This window comes from Staurois parvus, unplaced genomic scaffold (assembly GCF_062004578.1).
Source record: "Staurois parvus isolate SC_StPar_1 unplaced genomic scaffold, SC_StPar_1.0 ptg000491l, whole genome shotgun sequence".
Lineage (NCBI taxonomy): Eukaryota > Metazoa > Chordata > Amphibia > Anura > Ranidae > Staurois > Staurois parvus.
In genome coordinates this window covers 1,782,211-1,808,367 of record NW_028318287.1, presented here as the reverse complement: position 1 = coordinate 1,808,367, position 26,157 = coordinate 1,782,211, and the positions used below count along the sequence as shown (strand labels likewise).

Here is a 26,157-nt window from a genome sequence, read left to right as displayed (position 1 = left end):
CCCTCTATCAAGACAGGTTTTCTTAACTGTAAGCGCCATTGGACTGAGTTGCTATCATATTAGATTTGGAAGTAATATTCAGTTATACTTTAAAGTCCCCAATTAACATTTGTGCAACACACCTGCTCAATATATGTGATGCGTTGCAGTGTCATTCCTTGTGAATAGCACCCCAATGCATTGTACAGCAGAGCATAATCCACCACAGTGTACCACAATGCATGTACTGTGGCATGTGTTGTTAAAGGGTCATGCACCTTCTTTATCTATTGTGGCACGTTGGCAGCCTATTTCATAATGAATGAGCTGCTTTAATGCAATACACATTAATGCATGTACATTAAAGCCCTGCAATGAAATGCTCAAGTATGACTGAGCCCTGACTCAACTACACTTGTCAATGACAATTATATTATAAAGTGCTGAGCAAACTGTTGGCGCTATATAAATCCTCTATAATAATAATAATAATAATAATAATAAGGTATAAACAGAAATAAAATGTTGAGCCCTCATTCATACGGACGTACCTATCCAGGGGCGGACTGACAACTCATGGGGTCCCTGTGTCCTTGCCCAAACTCAAAAAAGCCTATGAAAAAGGTACCAGGGGCATCTCATGGGGCCCCCTACTGACCCTGGGCCCTCGGGCAGTGCCCGAGTTTCCAAATGGTCAGTCCGCCCCTGTACCTATCCTTACTCCCTGTGAGAAGGGCTGTCTGTTCCCAAACACGATGGGCTGGCGTCCGGTGCATTCATGTGCAGGCGGTCCCACTCAAATCCATTGGGGTGCAGCAGCTGCAAGGACATCCCACTTTGACATCCATGTGTAGGTCTGCTGTGTCCATGCAGCTGCGTCCAAACAGACATGAACTGGACTGCCTGCACATGGATGCATGGAACACCTGTGCATCCTGTATGGCCAAAGACACCCCCTTACATGGATAGGGACCAGAAGATAATGTATTAAAATAAATTTATAATATGATCAACACTTATTATAATCGTGCCAAATGCAACTTATATGTGAGGGCGACCGAAGTGACGTGGACAGTGACGCAACGGCGTCTGTTACCAATGGACCGTGACCGGAAGTAACGCAATGGCATCTGTTACCAACAAACCGGAGGTGGTGAGAGCACCAGGTCTATGTTCATGTAAGGGACCACCTGGTGGCACCTCTAGCAGTCCACTGGTCAGGTTTCCCCAGAGCGCAGAGTCTAAGTCCCAGGTCACTTGTTCACCAGGGCTCCTGATGGTGGGGATGGACTTGGAGCGTCCCGAGACCAGGTCGCGGCTACTGGGTTCACCCACCAGTGGTAGAGGAGCCCACCAAAGGTTCCTGCAGGGTGAGAGCCTGACGTGAGGAGGCCAAGAGATCCCGGCGGGATGGATGAGCAAGTGCAAAGTCAGACAAGCCGAGTCGGTAGCCGTGGGGTCGGTGCGGTACAAAGCAGCGGGCAGAGAATGGTCGGGTCACACGCCAGGTCAGTAACAAGAGGTCAGATCTACAAAGGGGCATCCAGCAGCGAGGTCAGGCAAGCCAGGGGTCAGGACAGGAGAAATCAGCAAGGTCAGGCAATCCGGATCAGCCATACGGCAACCAGTGACAGCACAGGAGGGATTTAAATACCGCGCCCTGCGCGGTCATTGGTGCCAGGCGCGCACCCGCGAACGCCAGTGCTCATGCGAGAACTCCGTCGCCGCGGCTGGCCAGGACCTAGCGCCCACATGCCTGCATGAGATAGCATACTGCGCCTGCGCCGGGACCAGTGCCGCGGCGATCCCTGACAGTTCACTTCAGGCTTATCAAAGGATATATTTTTCGGGCTTGTTTTATTGATTTTTCTTGCGAGTAAGGTCCAATCACTTTATTAAAGGATCTGCTTGTTCATACTACACCATTGGAGCGTTTTTGGTTTGTTTTACATGGTCAATTTGGATGCAGTGAAATCTTTATCTCGAGTGATCTATAATCCATCTATAAATGGGAAATATGTCCCAGGAAGCTTGTTTGCCAACCACGAGAGGGGAAGGCAAATATTTGTGGTGAGTTTACATCCATGTGGGGGAATCCTATGAAGCACTTTGCTTTTAGTCTCCTGCACATGGTGAAATAGAAGATTTAAATTTTATGGACTTTGGATCACTTTACTATACTTTTTCATGGACTGTCCATCACTTATTTTAGTTTTAGTTTTTTGTTACAGTAATCAGAGTATTCATAAGTTTGTGTTTTCACTATTAAGTTTATGGGTATTCACCATATATTTTTTAATTGTTTTTTTTATTGTATCTTATTATAGATTATTTATTCAGCGCCACTTTAAACACGATTATTTTGGGGTTTTACTTTTAGGTACGCCCAGTGAATGATACCTTAAAATCACTTTCCCATGAGATTTTACACCTGTTGAAAAGTGAAATGGAGCCACTGATGGAAATCAAATTTGACAGGTTTATTTAGGACCAGTCATATTATTAGAGATTTACTTTTGCATGAAAAACACTAAAACAATGTAGCCTGGAATGAAGTGAGAGCATTGAAGGAAGTTCTTTTGTTTTTTAACGAAACTGTCAGTCTGGCAGAGACATGGGCTATAAATACAGGCGGTAGTGTTGTCATGACAGGATTTGTAGGAAATGTATATTTATAAAATAAAAAGTCATTGGCTAAGGACAGAGTATGTTTCAGAGGGACGTTCACGAAACACAGAACAGCCAATTTCCATCGCCGCATCACCTGCATCCAAGATTCCATCCCAGCCCCTGTGGATGCTATGAAAGCGGGAGAACAGCGATGAAATGGATGAGCTGCTAGAGATAGATCGCCCCATTCTGAGAGCTATAAATGACTATCAATGCTATACCCGGCCAAATTTCTGTTTAGTGATAGAGTGAGGAAAGGTTAGATCCTGTGTCAGGTTTTACATCATTGTCTTTCTTCCCCCTGGGTAGATCCACCCACTCTCTTGTCCTGGTGATCATGGTCCACATGTGACTGGAAAGCCAGAAATATTATGGTTCTTGAATGTGTATGGACGAGCATCTGGTATAAAAAAGTTTGTCTCATTTTGAGGACTTTTTGAAGCATTTAATGGCTAAGAGCATCAGATACAGCCAATGTGTTTCGGGAGGAAAAAAAGCCGCCTTATTCAGGGCTTGGGCCATCGATGTTAATAAAATCACAACAGACTGGCACTGTCAGGCCCCTTTCATACGGGGCGGACTCCGGAACTGAATTCAACTGCTCAGCAGGGAATGTCTGCTGATCCGCGCTGAGCAAACGAATGACAGGTCCGTGTCCACTCTGCTTATGTAGTTATGTGTGACTGCCGTTCTCTATGGAGCAGTTGCATGGAAGTGGACCGCCTGTCAGTTTCCATCCTAAGGTCATCTGATCCACCAGATGAATGAGGAACAAATCCCCATCTCTCAGCTTTTAGCTGACAGGATCAGATCAGATGTTGGTGGGTGTCAACAGATGCATGCCCATTGACATCCATCGCTCCATAGAGGGTAATGGAGGATCCGATCGGGTTCGCCTAATAAAACCTGACAGGTGGACTGACTGAAAGGGGCCTCATGGTCAGGGGTCAGGCTTGGAGACCAGTAACTATATCTGTAGAAAGGCTCCCAACGAACAGCAGGATAGGTAGATGAGCAGGCCACTCTAGCACAGGGGTGGGCAACCTGCGGCTCTCCAGTTGTTGCAGGATAAGTTCCATCATGCCTCTGCAAGTCATAGCTGTAACTGTCAGTTTCGTAATGTCTCATGGGACCAGTAAGTCATGCTTGTAACTTCTGGTCTTTGCAATGCCTCATGGGAAATGTAGTTCCACAATGTCTGGAGAGCAGCAGGTTGGCCACTCGTGCTCTAGCAGATGACGCGGGCTCACTGGAGGTGCGGGGTATAAGCACTAACCGATATTCATCAGAGCTCCTGATGATGGAGATGGGTTTCGCTGTGTGTTAATACCAGGTCGCAGTCCTCAGGATCACCCCACCAGTAGGTAAGCAAGCTGGTGTCCAGTGGCAGAAATAGCAGGTAGAGATCAAGAAGACGTTAGTCAGTTAAGCCAAAAGTTCTGTAACAAGTGCTTGCAGGCTGGGATCAAGCAGAAGCATAGTCGAGGCACAAAGCAAAGGGTCGGTAACTAGCAGTAGTGAAGATACAGATGGTAGCATGCATGACAAGATTGAGATATTGGCTGGAGAGAGCACAATAATCTGACAAACAGGCAGTGCAAAGGCATGGCTAAAGTAGGAAGTTCATGGGAGGAACAAAGGGTTCAAGAGAAACAAGACACAAGGAAAGATTGTCTAAGCAACTAGGAAGTGAGCTGTCCAGCATCTCAGGTAGCTCAGCAAGAAGAGTTACTACCAGACACAGCAGAGGTCCCGGGTTCAAATCCAGGACCCAACGTGCACCATGAGCAGCCGACTGAGTGCCATCAGGAGATGCTAGTTGTCCCACACAGGTGCCTTAACACAGGTCCCTTTGTACATTTGGTTGTGATTTTATTAACATTGATCTCTCAAGCCACAAAGAAGAGGGAGGCTTTCCTCCAAAAACACATTGGCTGCATCTGATGTTCTTAACCATTAAATGCTTCAAAAGGTGCTCAAAGTGACAAGATCATTTGTACCAGGCACACATTTAAGAACTTAATATCTGGTGAGCCTTTCCTTGTGTCGCTATCAGAGAGTTAACAGCCTAGAAGCAGAACAGGTTCCATCCATCCTAGATCCATCAGAACCAATCTTTTCTTCTATTAGTCCAGCGCTATCACTCTCACACACCAGAAATTTTATTCGTCACTTAAAAGGTGAGGGAAAAGAATCTTCCAATGGGAACACCTGGTCTGGTGACAAGATTTCCCCTGACATTGAAAATTTTCTATCCATTTCAGTTCTTTCAATCATGGAGGCTTAGCATCACTTGGGTGTAACCAAGGGTAGACCAGCATCCACCCAGCAAAGCATGCTGATATTTGCACAACTCCTACCAAGAGCCAGCTAACTGCTTGCATCAGTGATGAGGGATCCTGAGAGGAGTACTGGGGTAGGATGTTGTGATGTTTTTAAAAACGAATTCTCCTGCGCTCTAGGACCCAGAGAGGTGGCGAATGGATGGAACCAGGCCTGGAAAAATCGACCACCAATGCATGTAGGGTTGTGCGGCTCCAAACAAGGCTGGGGAAGCCCGACCAATACTGCAGAACGAAATGAAAACGAGAAGCGCACCAACCTTGCGCATTACCTCAATAACCAAAATTTATTAATTCTAAAAATATACTCACAAACAGCGAATAAAATCAGGATTTATTCACGGTTTGTGAGTATATTTTTCTAATTAATACATTTTTGTTATTGAGGTAATGCGCAAGGTTGGTGCGCTTCTCGTTTTTATTTCGTTCTGCAGCGATGTTTTTAAAAAGCCATGTACAGCATTTGCTGGCCCCTCCCACAATCCATGATCTGCCTGCATTGCATAGAGAAGTACAGATATATCACTAGGTCTAAAACAATATATGTAATGGAAACAGAAAGGTTGCATTAAAAAAATGTCTTTAGCACATTGAGAGGGAAAAGGAGGAATCAGGGAAGGCAACATATAGGCAGATTAAATTTAGGTTTTAGTATACTTTCCCACTGGTTTTTCTTTTTTTGGCTTTTATTTTCTTGCATTGCTTCTTTTTGTAGGTCTCAGTGCAGTATAGCGACACGTGTATTCATAAAGTTCACAAACAAATTTGAATTCGATCACCAGATCAGACAATCCTGTGAGATAAATGGTTTTACTCCGGGTCCATTTGTCGCCGGAGGCTCTGCTGCCTGCAAGAACGGCAATCATCTTTATAGCCAATAACTCTGAAATGTAATGTCATGCTTTAGAAAAACCACCAGCAGCAGATAGATCACATTTATTATAACGTCAGGGGCGAAGGGGGAAATAAATAAACAGTTGGGAAATGAGGAGAGAGTGGAGAGGGACTATATGTGGCACTTCACTCTGTGCGCACCCCAGTCCACATTTAACTGCAATAATAATGACACAGTATTGGCAGAATCATTTCCAGTCATGGAAGCATCCTACCTTCCTCACCTGTGACCAATACGTGGGCCAAATCAGGTTTTACACCCCTCTCTGTACAGGTAAGGGTGGTGTCATGCAAAAAAAAAAAAAAAAAAAATTCTGGTGATAGTTTCTTATTAACCACTTGACCTTCAGAGGATTTACCCCCCTTAATGACCAGGCCTCTTTTTGCTACTCAGCGCTGCACCAATTCAACTGATAATTGCGCGGTCATGCAATGCTGCACCCAAACGAAATTTACGTCCTTTTTTTTTCACACAAATAGAGCTTTTTCGGTGTAATTTGATCACCTGTGCGCTTTTTACTTTTCACGCTATAAACAAAAAAAAGCCAAAAATTTTGAAGAAAAACAATATTTTTTACTTTCAGCTATAAAAAATATATAGTAAACTCAAAGTTGGTTATAAATTTAGGCCAAAATGTATTCTGCTCCATGTTTTTGGTAACAAAAATTCCAATAAGTGTATATTGATTGCTTTGTGTGAAGTTATAGCGTCTACAAACTATGGTATAGATACTGCAATTTACGCCATTTTTCTGATATACAGCGCTGCGCTAGTTTAACGGACAATTGCGCGGTCATGCAATACGGTACATAAATGAAATTTACATCCCTTTTTTCCCCACAAATTGAGCTTTCTTTTGGTGGTATTTGATTGCCTGTGCGGTTTTTATTTTTTGCACTATAACAAAAAAAAAAAAAAGGCTGACAATTTTGAGGAAAAAAAAAACAATATTTTGGACTTTTTGCTATAAAACATGTCCAGTAAAAAAAAAAATGCAAAAATCAAATTTAGTCGTAAATTTCTGCCAAAATGCATTCTGCGACATGTCTTTGCCAAAAAAAAAAAACCCAATACGTGTAAATTATTTGGTTTACCTGAAAGTTATAGTGTTTACAAATGGCGGGAAAGATACTGGGATTTTTAGTTTTTTTTTTATACTAATAATGGCGGCGATCAGTGAATGATGGCGGCGATCAGTGACTTATGGCAGCGACCAGCGACTTATGGTGGGACTGCGGCGGACATTCTGACTTTGGGGGGTACTGACTTGGGGTCACGGACATCCCCAAAAACAAAGAAATACAGTGATCAGTGCAAAAAAAAAAAAACAAAAAAAAACCACCGACACTGTACTAATGGCACTGGGGAGGAAGGGGTTAACTTTATTTTGCAGGGAAGGGTTATCTGAGTGAGGGGAGTGTTTTACTAGGGGGCGGGGGTGTGTACTGGATGGGACAAAGCTGATCGAGAGAGAGAGAGAGAGAGAGAAACTCTTCTCTCGATCAGCTCATCCTCGAGCTGTCAGGGAAGTGACAGACAGCACAGCTACTGCAGCTGTGCTCTCTGTCACTGTTTACCGCCGATCGCCGGGAAACAGCCGCTAAGGACCGGCTGTGACCCGGAGACTGACATCCGCGGCGGTGATCTGCGGGACAGACAGGGTGGCGGCGAGCCTCGCGCGCGCCCTCTGTTTACAAAACACGCGTTTTAAACCGTGATTTTTGCCTGCCAGTGCCGCCGTATGTCTACAGTGGCAGGGCGGCAAGTGGTTAATAAAGATGCTTTCACCAACTTAAAAAAAAAAAATTTGGCTGAAAGCACAGAAAAATCAAGTATTTATGCCTTAGTTCCAATGGTACAACATATGCCAGGTCCCTTTTCAGCATCCTCTCCCCTGGTTCTTCTGGATGCCAGTCTTCAGCCATTTCGATTGGCTGCCACGAGATGTCACTGCTGTGCATGTACGAGACTGCAGTCATACCAGCACAATGGATGTGCGCCGGTACGTAAACTAAGCTGCGCATGTGCAGCACAGTCTATATGTCACATCCCAAAGTGTGAGCAGGCAGGTAAGTGTACCTAATTACAGAAGATACATTGGGCGGAGCCTCCATTCTGACATCACGCGTAAGGATCGCCATTTTACAGTTTGCTTCTGCCGACTGATGCTTTTTTTAATCTATTGTGCTTGTGAGTGCATTTTTGTTCAGCTAATAAATTAGTCTTTAACCTTCTGCACTAAGAGGAACCTCTTTATCTTTATAGGAGTACATGTCGACCCCATAACACCAGGACGGCTTGAGGAGCCTCGGGTGGTGCACATGATCTGACCTGAGAAACATGAGCCTGGATGGAATTTTATATATCGGGCGTGTATTGACCCCCTATAATTAAGGGGTCAAAGGATCTGGTAAGCCTCCAATTTGATATCACGACGGTGCAATCTCACGTTGGCGGTTATATTGGAATGAAGATTTTCCATTACTTATCACAGAATAAGGGGACTATTTTATACACTTTATAAGGACTGTTTCACATATGTTTATTTCAAATATTTATTTTTGACAATGGTTCACTTGAGCACTTTTTGTTCATCCTTCATTGGACATATATTTATTATTTTTTCTGATATATGCAACACAAGCTTTTTAGTTGATACAGAAGATACATTGCAAGTCTCTTCTGCATTAAACAGCCTGCCTGTTCACATTTTTTTTTTTTTTTAAGTTTTTTACATTGGGTTCCACTTTAAATGCTTACTTGCAGCATTTTCCCTTTACGAAAAAACGTTCTCTTCTTCACTTGTAATGTAACTTCAATGGATATCACTAAATTAGAGACCTTCTATGCATACATGTGGGCAGGGTCTACTCGCCCTACACATAGGAGTTGTATGTCTTTTGTATACGCTCATCAATGCCTGGGACCAGGCGGGACCAAATCCATGTGAAAGTCAAACATTATGGTGGTACCCTGGCTTAGAGATGAGCTGTACACCATGTGTAGTAGTCAATTACACAGAGTCCCTCTGTAAAACGTGTTGTCCCGTGCTTCTACACACCTTCCTCATGTATGTTGCATTTAGAAGGGACTCTGCTGAGCCCATGCCTTCTCCACCAGTCCAGCATACCTTTGCCACCTCACTTCCCGTGACAGAGTAGGGTCCCGCTCAGCACTAACATGGACCTCATATGTGCACTTAACCTGTTCCAGTCCGGACACTTTTACCCCCTTCCTGTCCAGGGCAATTTTCAGCGCCATCACACTTTGAATGACAATTGCGCGGTCATGCAATACTGTACCCATATGAATTTTTTACCATTTTTTTGAGACAGATAAAGCTTTATTTTGGTGGTATTTATTCACCGCTGGGATTTTTATTTTTTTTTACTATGTAAATGAAAAAGTCCAAAAATTTAAAAAAATTTTTTTTTTTTTTTATAAAATTTTGCAAATAAATAATATTTCATCATAAATCTTGGCCAAAATTTATTCCGTTATTTTTTTAGTAAAAATTATAATTTTTAAACTTTTTTTTTACATTTTTATTTTTTTTAACATACTGTCACCCTAGCAGTACCATGGTGACACTGTACTACCTGTGGGGGGTGATGAAAATTATTTTTTTTTTTTTACACTGATTGCTTTTACACCCATATAGGATGTAAAAGCAATCATTTCTCTTTCTCTCTAGCTGCATTCTTGCAGTCATTGAGAAGTACTGAGTGAGCTGTGATTGGTCACAGCTTGTCACATGGTACAAGGCTGTTGTGAATAGCCTTGTAGCATGTGACCTCTGTGATCATTCACAGATTTCACACGTAGTAAGCAATGATGTCACAAGTGCTTACTACTTTGCATGTGATCACTGATTCGCCAATCAGTGATCACATGATCGGGACCTCGTACAGAGGTCCCGTCCCACGATCGGTGTTTCACTGTGTCCGGAGGACACAGCGGGCACCGGATTGCGGTGGTGCACGCTCCCAGGGAGCGCGCACAGCTAGAAAAGACGGGTGCTGTTTATGAACGGCAACCCGCCCCTGGACTGCCACCGCCCTGCCGTTTATAAACAGCAGGCGGACAGCAAGAGGTTAAAGAATGTGTTCACCTTTATCAATAAAAAAATAATAAATGCACTTTTTTTGTTGGTAAAAAAAAAAAATGTATTAATTCCCCCTCTCCCCCCCCAACTTGGAGCCTGTAAAGCATTGCACCAGTGATCAGCAGACTGCAGGTGCCATGCAGGACTCCTGCAGACTTCTCAGTGTATCTGTGTGCTCGTACCTCGTATGGGTAAGCAGATACCCACTAAGGAAGAATGAACTACCACAGCGGTCAACAGCAGCACCGTAGTACATTGTGAACTACAAGCCGGCAGTTGCAAAGACTGTCAGTACTTGTAGTTTTTCGTCCACACGCTCTCAGGAAACGCGTCAGCGAGGAGCCTACGTGGGGACGTCACGCAGCCGCATCCACGTGATGGCCTGGCGGTTGTCTTTGTAAGTGCTTTTTATCCACAAATTATTTTATGCTCCACGTGGTTGATATTTTTTTAATAGACATACTACACTATATGATACTGTCTCCGGACTCGGTCTATGAGCTTGCCTTCTAGGAGGAATCCCTTTCCTTGGTTCACCGTGGGCTGGAGATGGAGACTCGGCTACTCTACTTTTGATTGTTCATTTGGTGTATCACTGGCTTCTGGAGAGATCAACCGGGTCACCGGCAGGAGGAACAAGCAGGAACACCCCTTAGTGTCATTCCGCTCTGGGCTTGCTTGCTACTTACCTCTGGTGAGTGCATTATGATAGAGGTGCAGAGCGGAAGTCTCAGAAGTCACTACATTTTGCTGATTTAATCACAACACTATTTTTGGGACTATGATGATATTTAGAGGACTTATATAATTTTCATTGGTTATATCGTCCATTTTGTTTCTTCATTGGAGTATTCACTATTCTCGATTTATTTTTTTATGTTTCCTTTCTCTTTTACTATCACATTGGTCATCATTGATAAACGAACATTTTTATTAGAGCTGCACATTGATATTATAGTGCTTTGAAGGATCGGCATACCCGTGCCGTTCCTACAGGGCTACGTGCTGTGGCCCGGGACTTCATCGTGACGTCATCTGACCTGTTAGACGGCCAGATTGCAAACCCGGAAGGACAGGGTGAAGATGGAAGTCTCTGCAATGGCGACACCATGCCGCTGGAGGGCTTCATTTTAAAAAAAAAGGTACATTTTACATAATGTGCATACTAGCACATTATGACATTACCTTGCAGGGGACTTTTTTTTTCCTTCTCGCGGTTTGCTACCGCTTTGTTCCTTCACGCGGTTTGCTACCGCTTTATTCCTTCTCGCGCCTTGCTACCGCTTTATTCCTTCTCGCGGTTTGCTACCGCTTTGTTCCTTCACGCGGTTTGCTACCGCTTTATTCCTTCTCGCGCCTTGCTACCGCTTTATTCCTTCACGCGGTTTGCTACCGCTTTATTCCTTCTCGCGCCTTGCTACCGCTTTATTCCTTCTCGCGCCTTGCTACCGCTTTATTCCTTCTCGCGGTTTGCTACCGCTTTAATTGAACAAGCTGAAGTTGCATGCCGATTGGCTACCATGCACAGCTGCATTTTGAATGCACCAGTTTTAGGAAACCAACCCCATTGCTTTAGCCAACTAAAGTCATTCACTTGGGGTTTACATCTACTTTAAAGCCCGACACAGGTAAAACTTTACAACAGGATTTTTGCAGACAACGATCTGTAATTACGAAGGGGGGTATCTGGGATTCAGTCTCTGCCAATATCTAGCACAGAAACCTGGTCAGATGAAAGATAATTGGATGGAAAGTTTTTATGGCTATGGGCTATTGTCTGATCATAAAATATATTTTTAAAGGGAATGCGTGCACCCTGCCAATTTAATTCATTCATCCAGCTCCTTCTCAATTTCCTTTTTCCTCCGCTGAGGAATCTCTCTGTTAGGAAGTGGCACAGAGCTATCAGGTGCGATGCTCCACTACATCTTTCATTATTTGAAGACAGATATATAGCAGTATGCTTAATGACTGTCCAGCTCTGCCTATGCACATTTCCAGGCATTTTCAGCAGACTTGGCCATTGAGAAACGTGCATTTGAAAAAGCTAGTTGACTTTACAATTTCCTTTTGATGTACAGCTCATTATAAAAGGGGGGAGGGGCGGCACCACTTCAGCAGAAGAAAAAAAGGAATATCCCTTTAAAAAAAATATAAAGCAAGAAAACAGCTTTTGCTGCAAAATTAACCTTGAACCCAAGGATTTCCTCTGCATTACTTTTTTTGTGCCACTAGATGTCCTTGATCTAATGGGTAGCATCATTCAGCCCACTTCTTCTGAGCCCAGGTTGTCCTGATGGGCCCCAAGCTTGTGACTGGATAGTGAGAGGATAAGTAGCACAGTGATGAGCTCATCTATCGCTCTACTTTCTCCTCCTATCAGTGGTGAGCTCATCAATCGCTCGTCTTTCTCCTCCTATCAGTGATAAGCTCATCTAATCGCTCTGTTTCTCCTCCTATCAGTGGTGAGCTCATCTAATCGCTCTGTTTCTCCTCCTATCAGTGGTGAGCTCATCAATCACTCGTCTTTCTCCTATCAGTGATGAGCTCATCAATCGCTCCACTCTCTCCTCCTATCAGTGATGAGCTAATTTATTGCTCTGCTTTTTGTTCTGTGTTTATAAGCATTTGACATTTTTTTTGTAACTCTTCCAGTTCCCGATGCTGTTCAGAACCTTTTTTCATCATGAAAAATGCATGCAAAACATTTTCAAGGTTCTCAAATGGACAAAACAGTGAACACAGGATGTTCCGACCAAGCTTGTCACACATTGTAATGACCAATTCACACCTCAGACCTCTCCCACCCTTGGAAACAAAAGATATGTTAATGACCATTCACACCTCAAATTCCTCATGAAGACCCCCTGCCAGGTGGCCTTAATGACTCCCTCCACCAGACACCTTTCCCACCCTTGGAAACAAGAGAAATGTTAACGAGCAACTCACACCTAAGCTAATCTCAACACATACTGCTGTCTCTGCTTCTACTCTCCGTATTTCTCTGAAACAGTCTGAAATAGTTAAAACTTTACCACATTTCAGTGCATTCTGGGCATTTGGGAGGTTCTCCTGTGCTTATCTTTAAAACACGCTTCTAAACGCAAACGCACATAAACAGAAGTTTTTTAACCTACGTTTTCCAGCAGTCCATTTCCATCGTTCAGAAGTGTCCCGTGTACATGGGGGCTTAGGCATCTGACATTAAGACCTGTATTGGGTGCAGCTTGGCATGCGACTTTCAAATTGCATGCCAGGTCGCACCCTATTGTCCACAATTACAGCAGTCATATATCGGTGAGGTTACGGCTTGGGTCGGAGCCGCACCGATTTCCAATAGTAGTGCATGCACTACTTTTTGTGTGATTTGCATAGACATCTGTGTCAGATGTCTTGCAAATTGCACCTCAAATCGCAATGATATCCCAACTTTCAAAGTCAGGATAGATGTGACCGGGGTGTAAAGGCCTGACAAAAGTCAGGATCCCTTCAGAGTCTGAATAGACTGAGTGACATCAGCCAACAGAGGGCTTTAGCCCGGTGTAGGCTAAATAAGAGTCACAGGAGTGCAGAACTAAGTGCACTCCAAAGACTCACAGGAGAAGGGCCAAAAGAGCGTTGGCCATACTTCTCCTTTAAGTTCAGACAGGAAGATATCCCTATAAAAATCAGAACTTTCTGTGATCAGCTCATCAATTTAAGCATTATTTTCCCCTTAATTTACCTTCTACAGATAGATAATAGAGCTACACAGGCATGGGGTCCAGCTTCAAGAACCCAACGCTCAGCCAGCTTGGAGCCGGTTATATCCAATTACAATTTTCTTACTGTACACCATCCATAGGAAAACAAACAGTCTCTGTTCACCTTGGGTTATCAGCAATAAATGTGATTAATACACATGTATGGCCATCACAATACATGACTCATATTGGAAAGTCAACATTTCTATACAAACTGTTAAAACTGAAACCGCTTACAGGAAATGCGATCAACCAATGTACTTTAGGAAAAAAAAAAAAAAATATTGCAGGAGATTTTATGCTTTTATCCATAGCAACTGACTGAAAAGTATAAACAAGCTGCTCTAAAGCTGGAGAAATGGCAAATCTAAAAATGGGGAAAAAAAAATTGTATAAAAAGGAGCCAACAAAAATTATGACACACGTTTGTGGAGTGTTGGTAAACGTACAGAACTTGACAATCCTGCAATCATCCATGTTAAGATGTCACATGACAACCCTGCAATCAGCCATGTTAGGCTGATGTCACATGACAACCCTGCAATCAGCCATGTTAAGCTGATGTCACATGACAACCCTGCAATCAGCCAGGTTAAGCGGATGTCACATGACAACCCTGCAATCAGCCAGGTTAAGCGGATGTCACATGACAACCCTGCAATCAGCCAGGTTAAGCGGATGTCACATGACAACCCTGCAATCAGCCAGGTTAAGCGGATGTCACATGACAACCCTGCAATCAGCCAGGTTAAGCGGATGTCACATGACAACCCTGCAATCAGCCATGTTAAGCGGATGTCACATGACAACCCTGCAATCAGCCATGTTAAGCGGATGTCACATGACAACCCTGCAATCAGCCATGTTAAGCGGATGTCACATGACAACCCTGCAATCAGCCATGTTAAGCGGATGTCACATGACAACCCTGCAATCAGCCAGGTTAAGCGGATGTCACATGACAACCCTGCAATCAGCCAGGTTAAGCGGATGTCACATGACAACCCTGCAATCAGCCATGTTAAGCTGATGTCACATGACAACCCTGCAATCAGCCATGTTAAGCTGATGTCACATGACAACCCTGCAATCAGCCATGTTAAGCTGATGTCACATGACAACCCTGCAATCAGCCATGTTAAGCGGATGTCACATGACAACCCTGCAATCAGCCATGTTAAGCGGATGTCACATGACAACCCTGCAATCAGCCAGGTTAAGCGGATGTCACATGACAACCATGCAATCAGCCAGGTTAAGCGGATGTCACATGACAACCCTGCAATCAGCCATGTTAAGCTGATGTCACATGACAACCCTGCAATCAGCCATGTTAAGCTGATGTCACATGACAACCCTGCAATCAGCCATGTTAAGCGGATGTCACATGACAACCCTGCAATCAGCCATGTTAAGCGGATGTCACATGACAACCCTGCAATCAGCCAGGTTAAGCGGATGTCACATGACAACCCTGCAATCAGCCAGGTTAAGCGGATGTCACATGACAACCCTGCAATCAGCCATGTTAAGCTGATGTCACATGACAACCCTGCAATCAGCCATATTAAGCTGATGTCACATGACAACCCTGCAATCAGCCATATTAAGCTGATGTCACATGACAACCCTGCAATCAGCCATTTTAGGACGGTGTCACATGGAAGTTCCTTGGATGAATTTCGTTTAGTGAACACTGCTGGTTTGTGTGAGTGTGTGTTGTTGCAGTAGCTCCGTGAAGAAGATTTCCCCTCTTTGTGCACACCAAAGATCCCCCAATTTCTGCACATGCATTCTGTATGCCTCCACCAATACAAGCACCAAATCACAGAAAGGAGACTCAATAGGATCAGGCATTTTGTAAAGATCAACAAATGAACAGATTCACTTAAGGTATGTTAAGTCCAAACCCTTTTTTTAGTTTTGGGTAGAGTAGGGAAGGGTTAGATCCCCTGTTCTGTTTTTATGGCTATTCAGAGCTCCATTGGATATATTTCTCCCCACTCACGGTCTTAATTACAATGGTTTAACCAGGGATGAAGTGAGAAGAAAAAAAAAAATAAAAAAATAATCTGTAAAAAAAGGGACACAGACACAAAAATCTTATAAATTCCAGGCATGGATATTTTATACATAGTTGGTTATATGTACATACCTGGCCGATGTCCCTGAAAGCTGGAAATCACTGAAGAGGACACCGCTACTCCAGTGATCTCCACTTCCCTCTAGGTCCGGTGTCCAGCAACTGGCCTCCTTCATTCTGAACACAGAAGGTTGGCTGCTCTACTGCCATTCAGAGGATGCTTTGCATTTTTCTGAATGAATGCAACACATTCTCTGATTGGACAAGGTGGAAAGGCGAGTGGTGATGTTACGCTCCACGCCTTGTCCTATGAGAGAATGCTTTGCATTCATTCAGAAGATGCAAAGCAAGCTCTGAATGGTGCATGTACAGGGCAGCCGACCTCCTGTGTTCAGAATGCAGCAGGGCAGTCACTCAGCTTGGGACCCTGCAGCAGGCGAGATCACTGGAGTAGTGGTGTTTACTTCTGTCATTTCCAGCTTCCAGGTGTCAAGGTCCTACCTTTTCCCAGAGGTTATGTTACTCCATGTGCTGGCATCCATCTTGGATTTCTGCTGAGCATGGTGGGAATCCTTTATGCCTTCAGGCCTCTGAGGTCCATCCCCCAGAGCGGTGTGGCTGATGACATACAAGCCTGTGGTCTGCACATGCTCTTTGCACTTGTGTCTTTGTGTTGCTATAACTCTGTTCTGACTCTCCTGGAATCTGACTCGGCTTGTGACTCGACTATTCTTTGTGTTCTCCTTTGATCTGACCCTCTGTTGCTGAACCCGGCTCGTGACCTGTGATTCGCGTCTGCTGTCCTGTACCGTTTTGTCCCGTTGTTGTCGACCCGGCCTGCCTGACTACTCTATTGTCTTTTCCACCAGCTACACGCCATTGGCGGCGGCCATTACCACAACTGAGGTGTCTCGGGGGCCGCGACCTGGTTCATGGCTGCGTCAAGTCCATCCCCACCATCAGGGGCCCTGGTGAAGGGCAGCCTGGGACTTAGACTCTGCGCCCTGAGGGACTTCGGTCTGTGGGTGGTGGTTGTCGTCAGCCAGTGCGTTACATTGTTATTAGGCCTGCCTGTCCGTTCCTCAGCTCCTGCCCTGACACCAGGGCACTGGCCAGGTATGGTTCATTCCTAGTTACATTGGCCCGAGCTGGAGTTACAAGCTCCAAGCTACACAGCCACATATAATATAGGCCTATTATTGCTCAAACTAAGAAAAGGTTCAAATACCAAGCACAATGAGGTTCAATGGGATATGTAGGGGATATGAGCAATAAGATGCCCTTATTGCTCAAGTCCATACATGTGTACACGTGATGATTTCAGGAAACACAGGTAATTATATCTTATTGAGAGAGCATTCATATAATTTCAAAGTTTTTCTTACAGAAACTGCAAATACAATATGGCTGTGTCTGTGCCCATAACCAGAACTGGGAAAAAAAAAACAAAACACATGAACTAGGTTTTGCTTAAAAATTTACCATGGGTTCCCATTCTCCTACCCCTTTCGTATCTGGTAATACGTTATCAGGAGGACAGGAAGTGAGGGTAAATCTCTCAAAAGGGAGTCCAAGATGGCAGTAAAAAAAACAAACAGGGTTCTAACTTTCCCCGCTCATATCAAAACTAAGAAAAAAAAGTTTTGGCTGGACATATACTTTATTCAAATTCCCATTGCAAAAACACAAAAAAAAATGCAGAATTTAAAAGACAAATATATAATTTTTAAAGGGTGAGACCACTGAAAAGTGATATTTTAAATTACAGGTAGGGGCCTGTTTTGTCAGCGCCTGATGTCTTAGAGAAATCTTGATGCTGGAGCATCCAAGTCATATGACATAATGCTTAACACTGTTCCTGACTACCTGGGAGATTTGGGTGTTCCCAACCCACCATTTTGTGTCCCAGCTTCCCCCATTACATTCTCCACCATAGAAGATAAAAATCCAGCACAGATGGTGGGCACATAATGGGCAAAGCAAGTATCATGTTCCTGAAACTCACTGAAGTGCAGAGATCTCACCAATAAACTCTTTAAAAAGGATAGAATAGACCATCAGGACATTCAATTCTCCAGAATTGAACACACATTGAAATATCAGTTTTTCAAGGACTGACACTTTAAAAGTGTTCTTTGCTGGAAAGATCTGCTTCACAATAGAAAGGGAATAACTTGCCTCATAATCCAGAATACTGAATCCAAGTCCTCTTTTATCCTTCTCCAGTTCAACAATTTCCACTTCTGGAGACCACAAAGTCAGCTCTCCATCATCTGCCTCATCATTCAGCTCAAGTTCCTGAACTGTCTCTTCTGCTGAATTTACCTAAAACAAAAGTTTTACCATGAATAAACAAATGTATCAAACCAGCTAGGGGCAAATAAAGTATAACTAAAAGGCAAAACATTTTTTTTAGTTTTGGATAGAGTGGAGAAGGATTAGAAAATCTCAGTTTCTTTGCCATTTGCGCCCCCCCCGTTAAGGAGATTCACCATCTGTTTGTCCCGTTTACCATTATTATTGAAAGTAAAAGAACCCCCCCCCCAAATTTTGGGTTGCCCCCTGGTAGTGTATTTAGATTGTGTGCTGTCCTAGGCAACAAAAAAAATTTTGTGCCCCTCCCCCCATGAGAGAGCAAGAAAGTTCAATAAGTGTGTGTATGTGTATATGATTCTCCCTCTCTCTTCCCTCCTCCCTCTCCCCTCCCTCCTCGTCTGCTGCTAGAGGGAGAGGTACACGACCATTGCTCTGCAGGATGAATTGTGAAGTGTTTCGGGAATATTATCTGCTCATATTCAGCCAAATGCTTCACAACTCATTGGACGCTTCACAGTGCAGATGGACAATGACCCAAAGCAGACTGCAAAAGCAACCAAAGAGTTTTTTAAGGGAAAGAAGTGGAATGTTATGCAATGGCCAAGTCAATCACCTGATCTGAATCCGATTGAGCATTTCACTTGCTGAAGACAAAACTGAAGGGAAAATGCCCCAAGAACAAGCAGGAACTGAAGACAGTTGCAGTAGAGGCCTGGCAGATCATCACCAGGGATGAAACCCAGCGTCTGGTGATGTCTATGCGTTCCAGACTTCAGGCTGTAATTGACTGCAAAGGATTTGCAACCAAAGTATTAAAAAGTGAAAGTTTGATTTATGATTATTATTCTGTCCCATTACTTTTGGTCCCTTAACAAGTGGGAGGCACATATGCAAACTGTTGTATTTCCTACACCATTTACCTGATTTGGATGTAAATACCCTCAAATTAAAGCTGACAGTCTGCCGTTAAATCTTGTTCATTTAATTTCAAATCCATTGTGGTGGTGTATAGAGCCAAAAATGTTAGAATTGTGTCGATGTCCCAATATTTATGGACCTGACTGTATGCCTGCCCAAAGCAGGATTGTACCACCACCATGCTCTTCCATTGGCACAAGGCAGTCCTGGTTGTAAGCTTGGTATGGTGTTGGGAAGAGTGTGAAGCTCGATTCATCAGACCATATTACAGTCTTCCTTTGTTCGATTGTTCACAATTTATGGGTGTTGCACCAAAAGGTGTGAGGCTTCCCACCTGTTAGCTAGGTGTCTCACCACACAGTGGAAGGAAAAGAATATTACATCACTTCCCCTTTCAATGCAAAACATGTCCTCACTCTCACACCTACAAATAATGCAGTGCTTCCATATTTTTGTCCAACCCCTGTACATTTAATTTGGCTACATAAATAATGCTTACATTTTAGTTTTTATCAACTTCCAATACCCTGCTTTGCATTTTTATTATTATTAATTATAAAAGACTGACAAATGGACCAAAAAGTAAAGTAAAAGTGTGTGTACATATATACATTTATATATTATTTTTTGTATTTATTTTTTTTACTATAGGCACTACTGCCTACTGGGTTGTCAGAATCCCCAAAAACGACACTACCTGCCTGGAGTTTGCATGTTCCCCCTGCTTGGGTTTCCTCTGAGTACTCTAGTTTCCTTCCACACTACACAGACATGCTAGTAGGTTGGCTCCTGTCTCGATTGGCGTGTGCGTGTGTGCTAGGGACCTTAGATCCTTGAGAGCAGGGACTGATGTGAATGTACAATATATATGTAAAGTGTTGCGTAAACTGATGGCGCTATGCAAGTACCTGTAATAATAATAATAATAATAATATAATTATATCCAACATGTGATCATGTTAGTTAGGACCAGAGCGATCAGCGACAGCCTAATGTGACAGCTAGAATCCACGCACAGTGACAGCTGCAGTGGTCAAAAGGAAGAATGTAGATCAATGCTTCCTTAGCACAGTGTACAAGGGAATGTTAATCCATAGATCGTTGGTGGGAAGCGGTTAAATGTTATAAGTACACCTTTTAACATCTAAAAATGGCCAAGGATCAGCCTAGAATAGGCTGATGATAGATAATAGAGTCGTGATGAGTTACCTTACTAACATGTGCAGAGCCAACTGGTTCTACTGTATGGAAAACATCTTCCTAGGAGACAAAAACAAAAAAAATACTCAACACAAATATTTCCAAAAGTTTCCCTTCAAACACTTTGATTGTCCCACTTGTCAAAAATAGGGGACTACATAGAAATGTCTTCACACAAAATTCACAAAAGATTTACACATTTTAAAATTTAATGTAGTTGGGAAAATATTTGAAAGTTGTGTGAATCTTGAGTGAAAACCTTTATACATAGACTCCTAAGTGCCCTTTAACTCATCACTACAGTAAAGAATTTAAATATTTAGAGCAGGGTTCCTCAACCATGGTTCCATGGAACCCAATGGTTCCTCCAGAGGTTGCTAGGGGTCCCTTGAGCAATTTCTGTCTCTCAGATAAGTTCTCACTGACGAAGAAGCAACTAGCTTTGAAACGCGTTACCTCCCCTTCCTGCGGCATTACATTTCTGTAGTGACGTCACTTCCGCCCGGCGGCCATCTTGCGTTTCAGCCTCGGTCCACACACGAGACAGCCAGTACAAGCTGCAGAGGACTCGATGTGAATCAGGAGACCTGGCTTTCACCACAGCCGTGGCCCCCAGATGTCCATCTACCCCCTCTTCTCTGCCTCTGGAACCTTCTGGATGATGTCCCTAGTACCCATGCCTGCTAACTACTTTACATCTTGTGAGTTACATACCATTGTGTGCAATAAATCATTGTCCAATACTGCACTTAGTGTGGCGCCCCTCTCTCTCCTTTTATCTACCAGTGCTCTGTTTACCTATCTGTAAGGGGGCAAGCCCTGGTTCACACTGATGGGAATTGCCATGCGATTTGATGGAACCAGTCTAATTAGAAAAGCAGTTCCTGCACTACTTTTGCCGATTTGGGGTGCAACTTGCATAGACATCTGTGCATGAAGTCGTACAGATGTCTATGAAGTCGCACTGCCCTCCAACTTTGAAATTGTACGACTTCAAGTGAAGCCACACGATTTCATAGTCGGATCCAGTGTGAACCGGGGCTAATTCTTCCCAATGACCACAAGTGTAAGGACCGTTCTTCCCACTGACCATCACAGTAATGTATCATAAATTGAAAATGTAGTAATTTTTAGCAGGGGTTCCCCGAGACTGGAGAGTTATTTCAAGGGTTCCTCTGAAAAGGTTGATTTAGAGTAATATATGTAAGCAGCTCTGCATTGAGGTACCAATTGATCTTCGAGCCTCAAAGATTTTGGATCGTCCGCAAAGTTGTCATTTTCATCATCAACCAATCGACGGCAACAAACCAGTGTAAAGGGAGGAGGTACTTCTTTGAGAAATGAAATTGCCTCTCTGCGTGACTTTCCATATAGCTGCACCTGGTTAACCTGTGGTGGAGGAAAAATAGAAAAGAGGGAGACCCAATGGGCCATATGACATGATATTCCTTGTGCAATATATTTTACAAGGCAAGAATAGATTTTTTGTTTGAGAGATTTTACTTTCATTTAAATCTTTAAACTTTTTTCTACAAAGCACAGAAACAGTCACGTCAATAGCACTGATATTCACATAGGAATGCCAACCCTACTGGAGCCATACAGGACATAAATTATACATTTGTGAAAACATATATTTGATAAGAGAAATTCATAATTTTGGCCACTGGAAAAACATATGAAAGTCTAGTGTTTGTTTCTAACTTCATAGTATTGTCTCAAACAGTTGTAGGGGGATTCGCCGGGTTTTTAAAGGGTCAGTTCACCCCAAAAGTCATATTTTATAGTTGTCATTTGGTGGGCTGAGATGGAGTCTACCTTTTTATGACAATGAGATTTCCCAGCTGTATTTCTGGGATGTGGGCTTTGGAGCCTGGTGGTTCCTTAAGTGCATGGTTTGTAACTATATCCAGCACGAATTAACCTCTTGCCGACCGCGCATAGCCGAATGACGGCTTCACCGCGGCCGGCCAGTTCTGAGTGGACGTCATATGACGTCCTCCCAGAACGCGCTCTCCTGCGCGCCCCAGGGGGCGCGCACCCGGCGATCTCCGTGATCGCTGTGTCCTACGGACACAGCTGATCACGTGATGTGGTGAAAGGCCGATCCCACCGGCCTTTTACCACGTGATCAGCGGTGTCCAATGACACGCTGATCACAGGGAAATGCAAGTGCCGGTTCTCGGCTGCACTTTCCTCACGCTGTCAGATCGTGAGGAAAGTACTGCCGAGAACCGGCAGTTGTCAGAGCGGGGATCGGGACCGATCATCAGGGCACTGATGATCAGTGCCCTGATGATCGGTGCCCAGCAGTGACACCCGCAAGTTCCGCCCAGCAGTGCGCCCACTAGCCCCGCCCACCCGTTCCCAGCAGTGCCCCCACCTGTGCCCAGCAGTGCACCCACCTGCGCCCAGCAGTGCACCCACCTGTGCCACTCTGCAGTGCCACCTACCTGTGCCCAGAAGTGCCACCTACATGTGCCCAGCAGTGCCACCCACCTGTGCCCACCCACCTGTGCCCACCAGTGCCACCCACCTGTGCCCACCAGTGCCACCCACCTGTGCCCACCCACCAGTGCCGCCCAGCAGTGCAGCCCAGCAGTGCTGCCAGTCAGTGCCACCAGTCAGTGCCCAGGGGTTGTGCCAGTCAGTGCCGCCAGTCAGTGCCCAGAAGTGATGCCAGTCAGTGCCGTCTATCAGTACCCATCATCAGTGTCACCTATCAGTGCCGCCTATCAGTGCTGCATATCAGTGCCGCCTATCCGTGCCACCTCATTAGTACTGCCTATCAGTGCCCATCAGTGCCGCCTATCAGTGCCCATCAGTGCCGCCTCATCAACGCAAATCAGTGAAGGAGAAAAAATACCTGTTTGAAAAATTTTATAAAAGAAACAAATAAACTTTTTTTTTTTTTCAAATTTTTTGCAAATTTTTAATTTATAGCGCAAAAAGTAAAGCGCCCAGTGGCGATTAAATACCACCAAAAGAAAGCTCTATTTGTGAGAAAAAAATGATCAAAATTTCATATGGGTACAATGTTGCATGACCGCGCAATTGTCAATCAAAGTCCGGCAGCGCTGAAAGCTGAAAATTGGCCTGGTAAGGAAGGGGGTATAAGTGCCTGGTAGGCAAGTGGTTAAACCACCTGACCTCCAGAAGGATTTATCCCATTCACGACCAGGGCATTTTTTGGCTATTCAGCACTGCACTACTTTATGATTATACAGGATTTATATAGCCCAAACAGTTTGCACAGCGCTTTACAAAATGAAGGCAGACATTACAGTTACAATACAATTTAGTACAAGAGGAAACCAAGGGCCCTGCTTGTTAGAACTTGCAATCTAAGAGACTGACAATTGCTCGGTCATCCAACACTGTAGCCAAATTAAATTTATATTATTTTTTTTTCATACACATAGAGCTTTCTATTGATGGCATTTGATCACCACTGGGTTTTTTATTATATAAAAAAAAATGAAAATCTTGAAGTTTTTTTTGTTTTTTACTTTCTGTTCTAAAACATATACAAAAGGAGAGAGAAAAAAAACAAAAAAACAAAAAACAAACATTTTCTCATAAATTTAGGCCAATATATTCTACTACATGTGATTGGTAAAAAAAAAAAAACACAAAAAAACACAAAAAAACCAAAAAAAAACACAAGTAGATATTAATTGGTTTGTGTGAAAGTTAGAGTCTACACTCTATGGTATAAATATGAAGGCCTCATCGCATCTCTTGAGGTCCTATATGCCACGACAGTGCAAATATCCCCTAAATGACCCCTTTATGGAAAGTAGACAGTTTAAGGTATTTATTAAGAGGCATGGCGAGTTTTTTTAACGTTATAAATTTCTCATAATAGTTTGGAAAATTAAAAAAATAAATATTTTTCCCATACAGTCAGCAGTGCAGTCCAGCATCATTATATGACTGATCTAGCGGAGACCAGAGACACGGACTGGTAACAATATTTAATAATAAATAATTTTGTATTTGTATTTATCATTTGTTTATTTTACTTTTTTTTTTTTTTTTTTTTACATTCTGTCATCAGAGTAGTTCAGTGTCATTGTGGTGGGGTGATCAGGGACTTTTTTTTATTACACTTTGACTGCTGTTACAGTGATGATTAATGTAACAGTAATGTTTTAAACTGTCATGAATGGGTTTAATTCAGAATTGTGGTGATTACTATTGTGAGCTGTGATTGGCCCATAGCTATCACATTGTACAGGGTGCTGTGATTGGCCCAGGTACCATGTGATAACTGTGGGCCAATCACAGCATCACAAAACTAAGCACAGCTGTTAAGAATGAAACCCATTTAGAACGGTTGTGTTTCCTTATGATCATGTGATCGCATAGCCGTCACGTGATACCAGTACCCTGATACCACAGTGGATGTGGGAGTGGCGTGCTGTGAACCCTAGGAGGCGCGCCAGTGTGAATTTGCCACGTGGCGTACAGGTATGTCGCCTGGCCTGTAGCTGCCAACCACTCGCAATAAAACTTCTGGGTGGCAAGTGGTTTAATTAAAAAGCCTACTTTAAGGCTGAATTGTCAGTGTCCTTGTGGAAATAAGGGTGGCTGACGCTGTTCCTTTCCACATCAAAGTTTTGGGCGTTTGCATCCAGTTCCACTCCTGTTCCATCCCATGCCGTCAAAACGTTCAAAGACAGGCACCAAGAAGAATCTGGGGAAAAGATGGTAGCGGGGCACCTTGAGGGCATCGAACCGTTTCAACAGTTCTAGTTCCAACTCTGGAACAGATTTAAGTATTTTTTTTTTACTTAAGTTCCACTTTAAAAAATTAATCTTAAGACAAAACACTTTTCCTAACTTTTGCATGGACCAAGAAAGACACCAATAGCATATTGGCAAGGTTCTATGTCCCCAGTGGGGAGATTCGCTCGCTTTTTGTCTTAGTGACCATTCTCTCAAGGACACAAAGCAATGGGAAATCTAAAATATATCAGTTGTACATAACAGGAGATCAGAGGAAATCTTCCAAAGAAGACATCTGTTATAGGGACAGTTATTATGGGGATTTATACCTCTCTGTGTGGCTGCAGCATTCTTGTTAAAGAAGCAGGACTTTGCCTCCTTGTGTCAGAACGGTCTCCCAACGACTAGTTGGCAGCAGGGGAGGTTGAGGGAGCACAGATCCATAAAACAGATGAAGTAGAAGCAGGGATATTCTTGCATTGCAGGTTATCAGGTACAGCTTCCTCTCTAGCAAGCACAGTAAGCAACACAGTAGTGACATTGCCAAATCTCATTCCAAATCTGGTGAGCCTGGAAGTCAGAGGCAGCATAGCCTTCGATGATCTTACACTGCAGCTATCAGATTGTAATCATGCTGTCAGAACACAATAGCTCAGAGGGGAGATCGCTGTACTAACATCTGATAGATAGTACAGTGAGCGTCTCCAAAGCTCTTCAATTTTTTTTTTCAGCCGCTGGGTTGAACAAAAAAAACAAAAAAACAAAGAAACAAAAAACCACAACCAACAAATGGTGTGTACCCAGCTTAAGCTCTCAGGAACAGGGCCATCCTGTCTTATATTGAATTGCATTGTTGCTGCACTGTCGCTATATAAATACTGTATTATAATAATAACAACAACAACATCAAGAAGTCATAAGGCTCAAGTGATAAAAGTGTCTAAGAACAGGATATACAATACTTTTCAGGAGCAGTTTAAGAGAAAAAAAAAAATACAGCAACATCACCCAGGGTACTGCTTGGGACAATTAACATCACTAGATGTTACCTATAAAAGAGTGAATCTTCAGTTTTGAAGGTCAGATCCACTTTAATGAGCGATTTAAAAAAATCAAAACTGGCAGCATTACCATAAAGCAGCGTGCAAATCTGCTTCTACTGGTTTTATGGAGAC

At 43.4% G+C, this 26,157-nt stretch overlaps 1 protein-coding gene across 1 annotated transcript in view; it reads right to left on the bottom strand.

The window, feature by feature from the left end:
• Positions 1–26,157, bottom strand: part of PATJ (PATJ crumbs cell polarity complex component) — a 266,651-nt gene that overhangs the window by 170,308 nt on the left and 70,186 nt on the right. The window contains exons 15-17 of the mRNA XM_089689690.1: positions 21,479–21,640; positions 20,261–20,311; positions 17,996–18,142 (exon numbers count right to left, since the gene is read on the bottom strand). Coding sequence (XP_089545816.1) covers positions 17,996–18,142; positions 20,261–20,311; positions 21,479–21,640 — 360 coding nt within the window. The remainder of the gene's footprint in view (positions 1–17,995; positions 18,143–20,260; positions 20,312–21,478; positions 21,641–26,157) is intronic.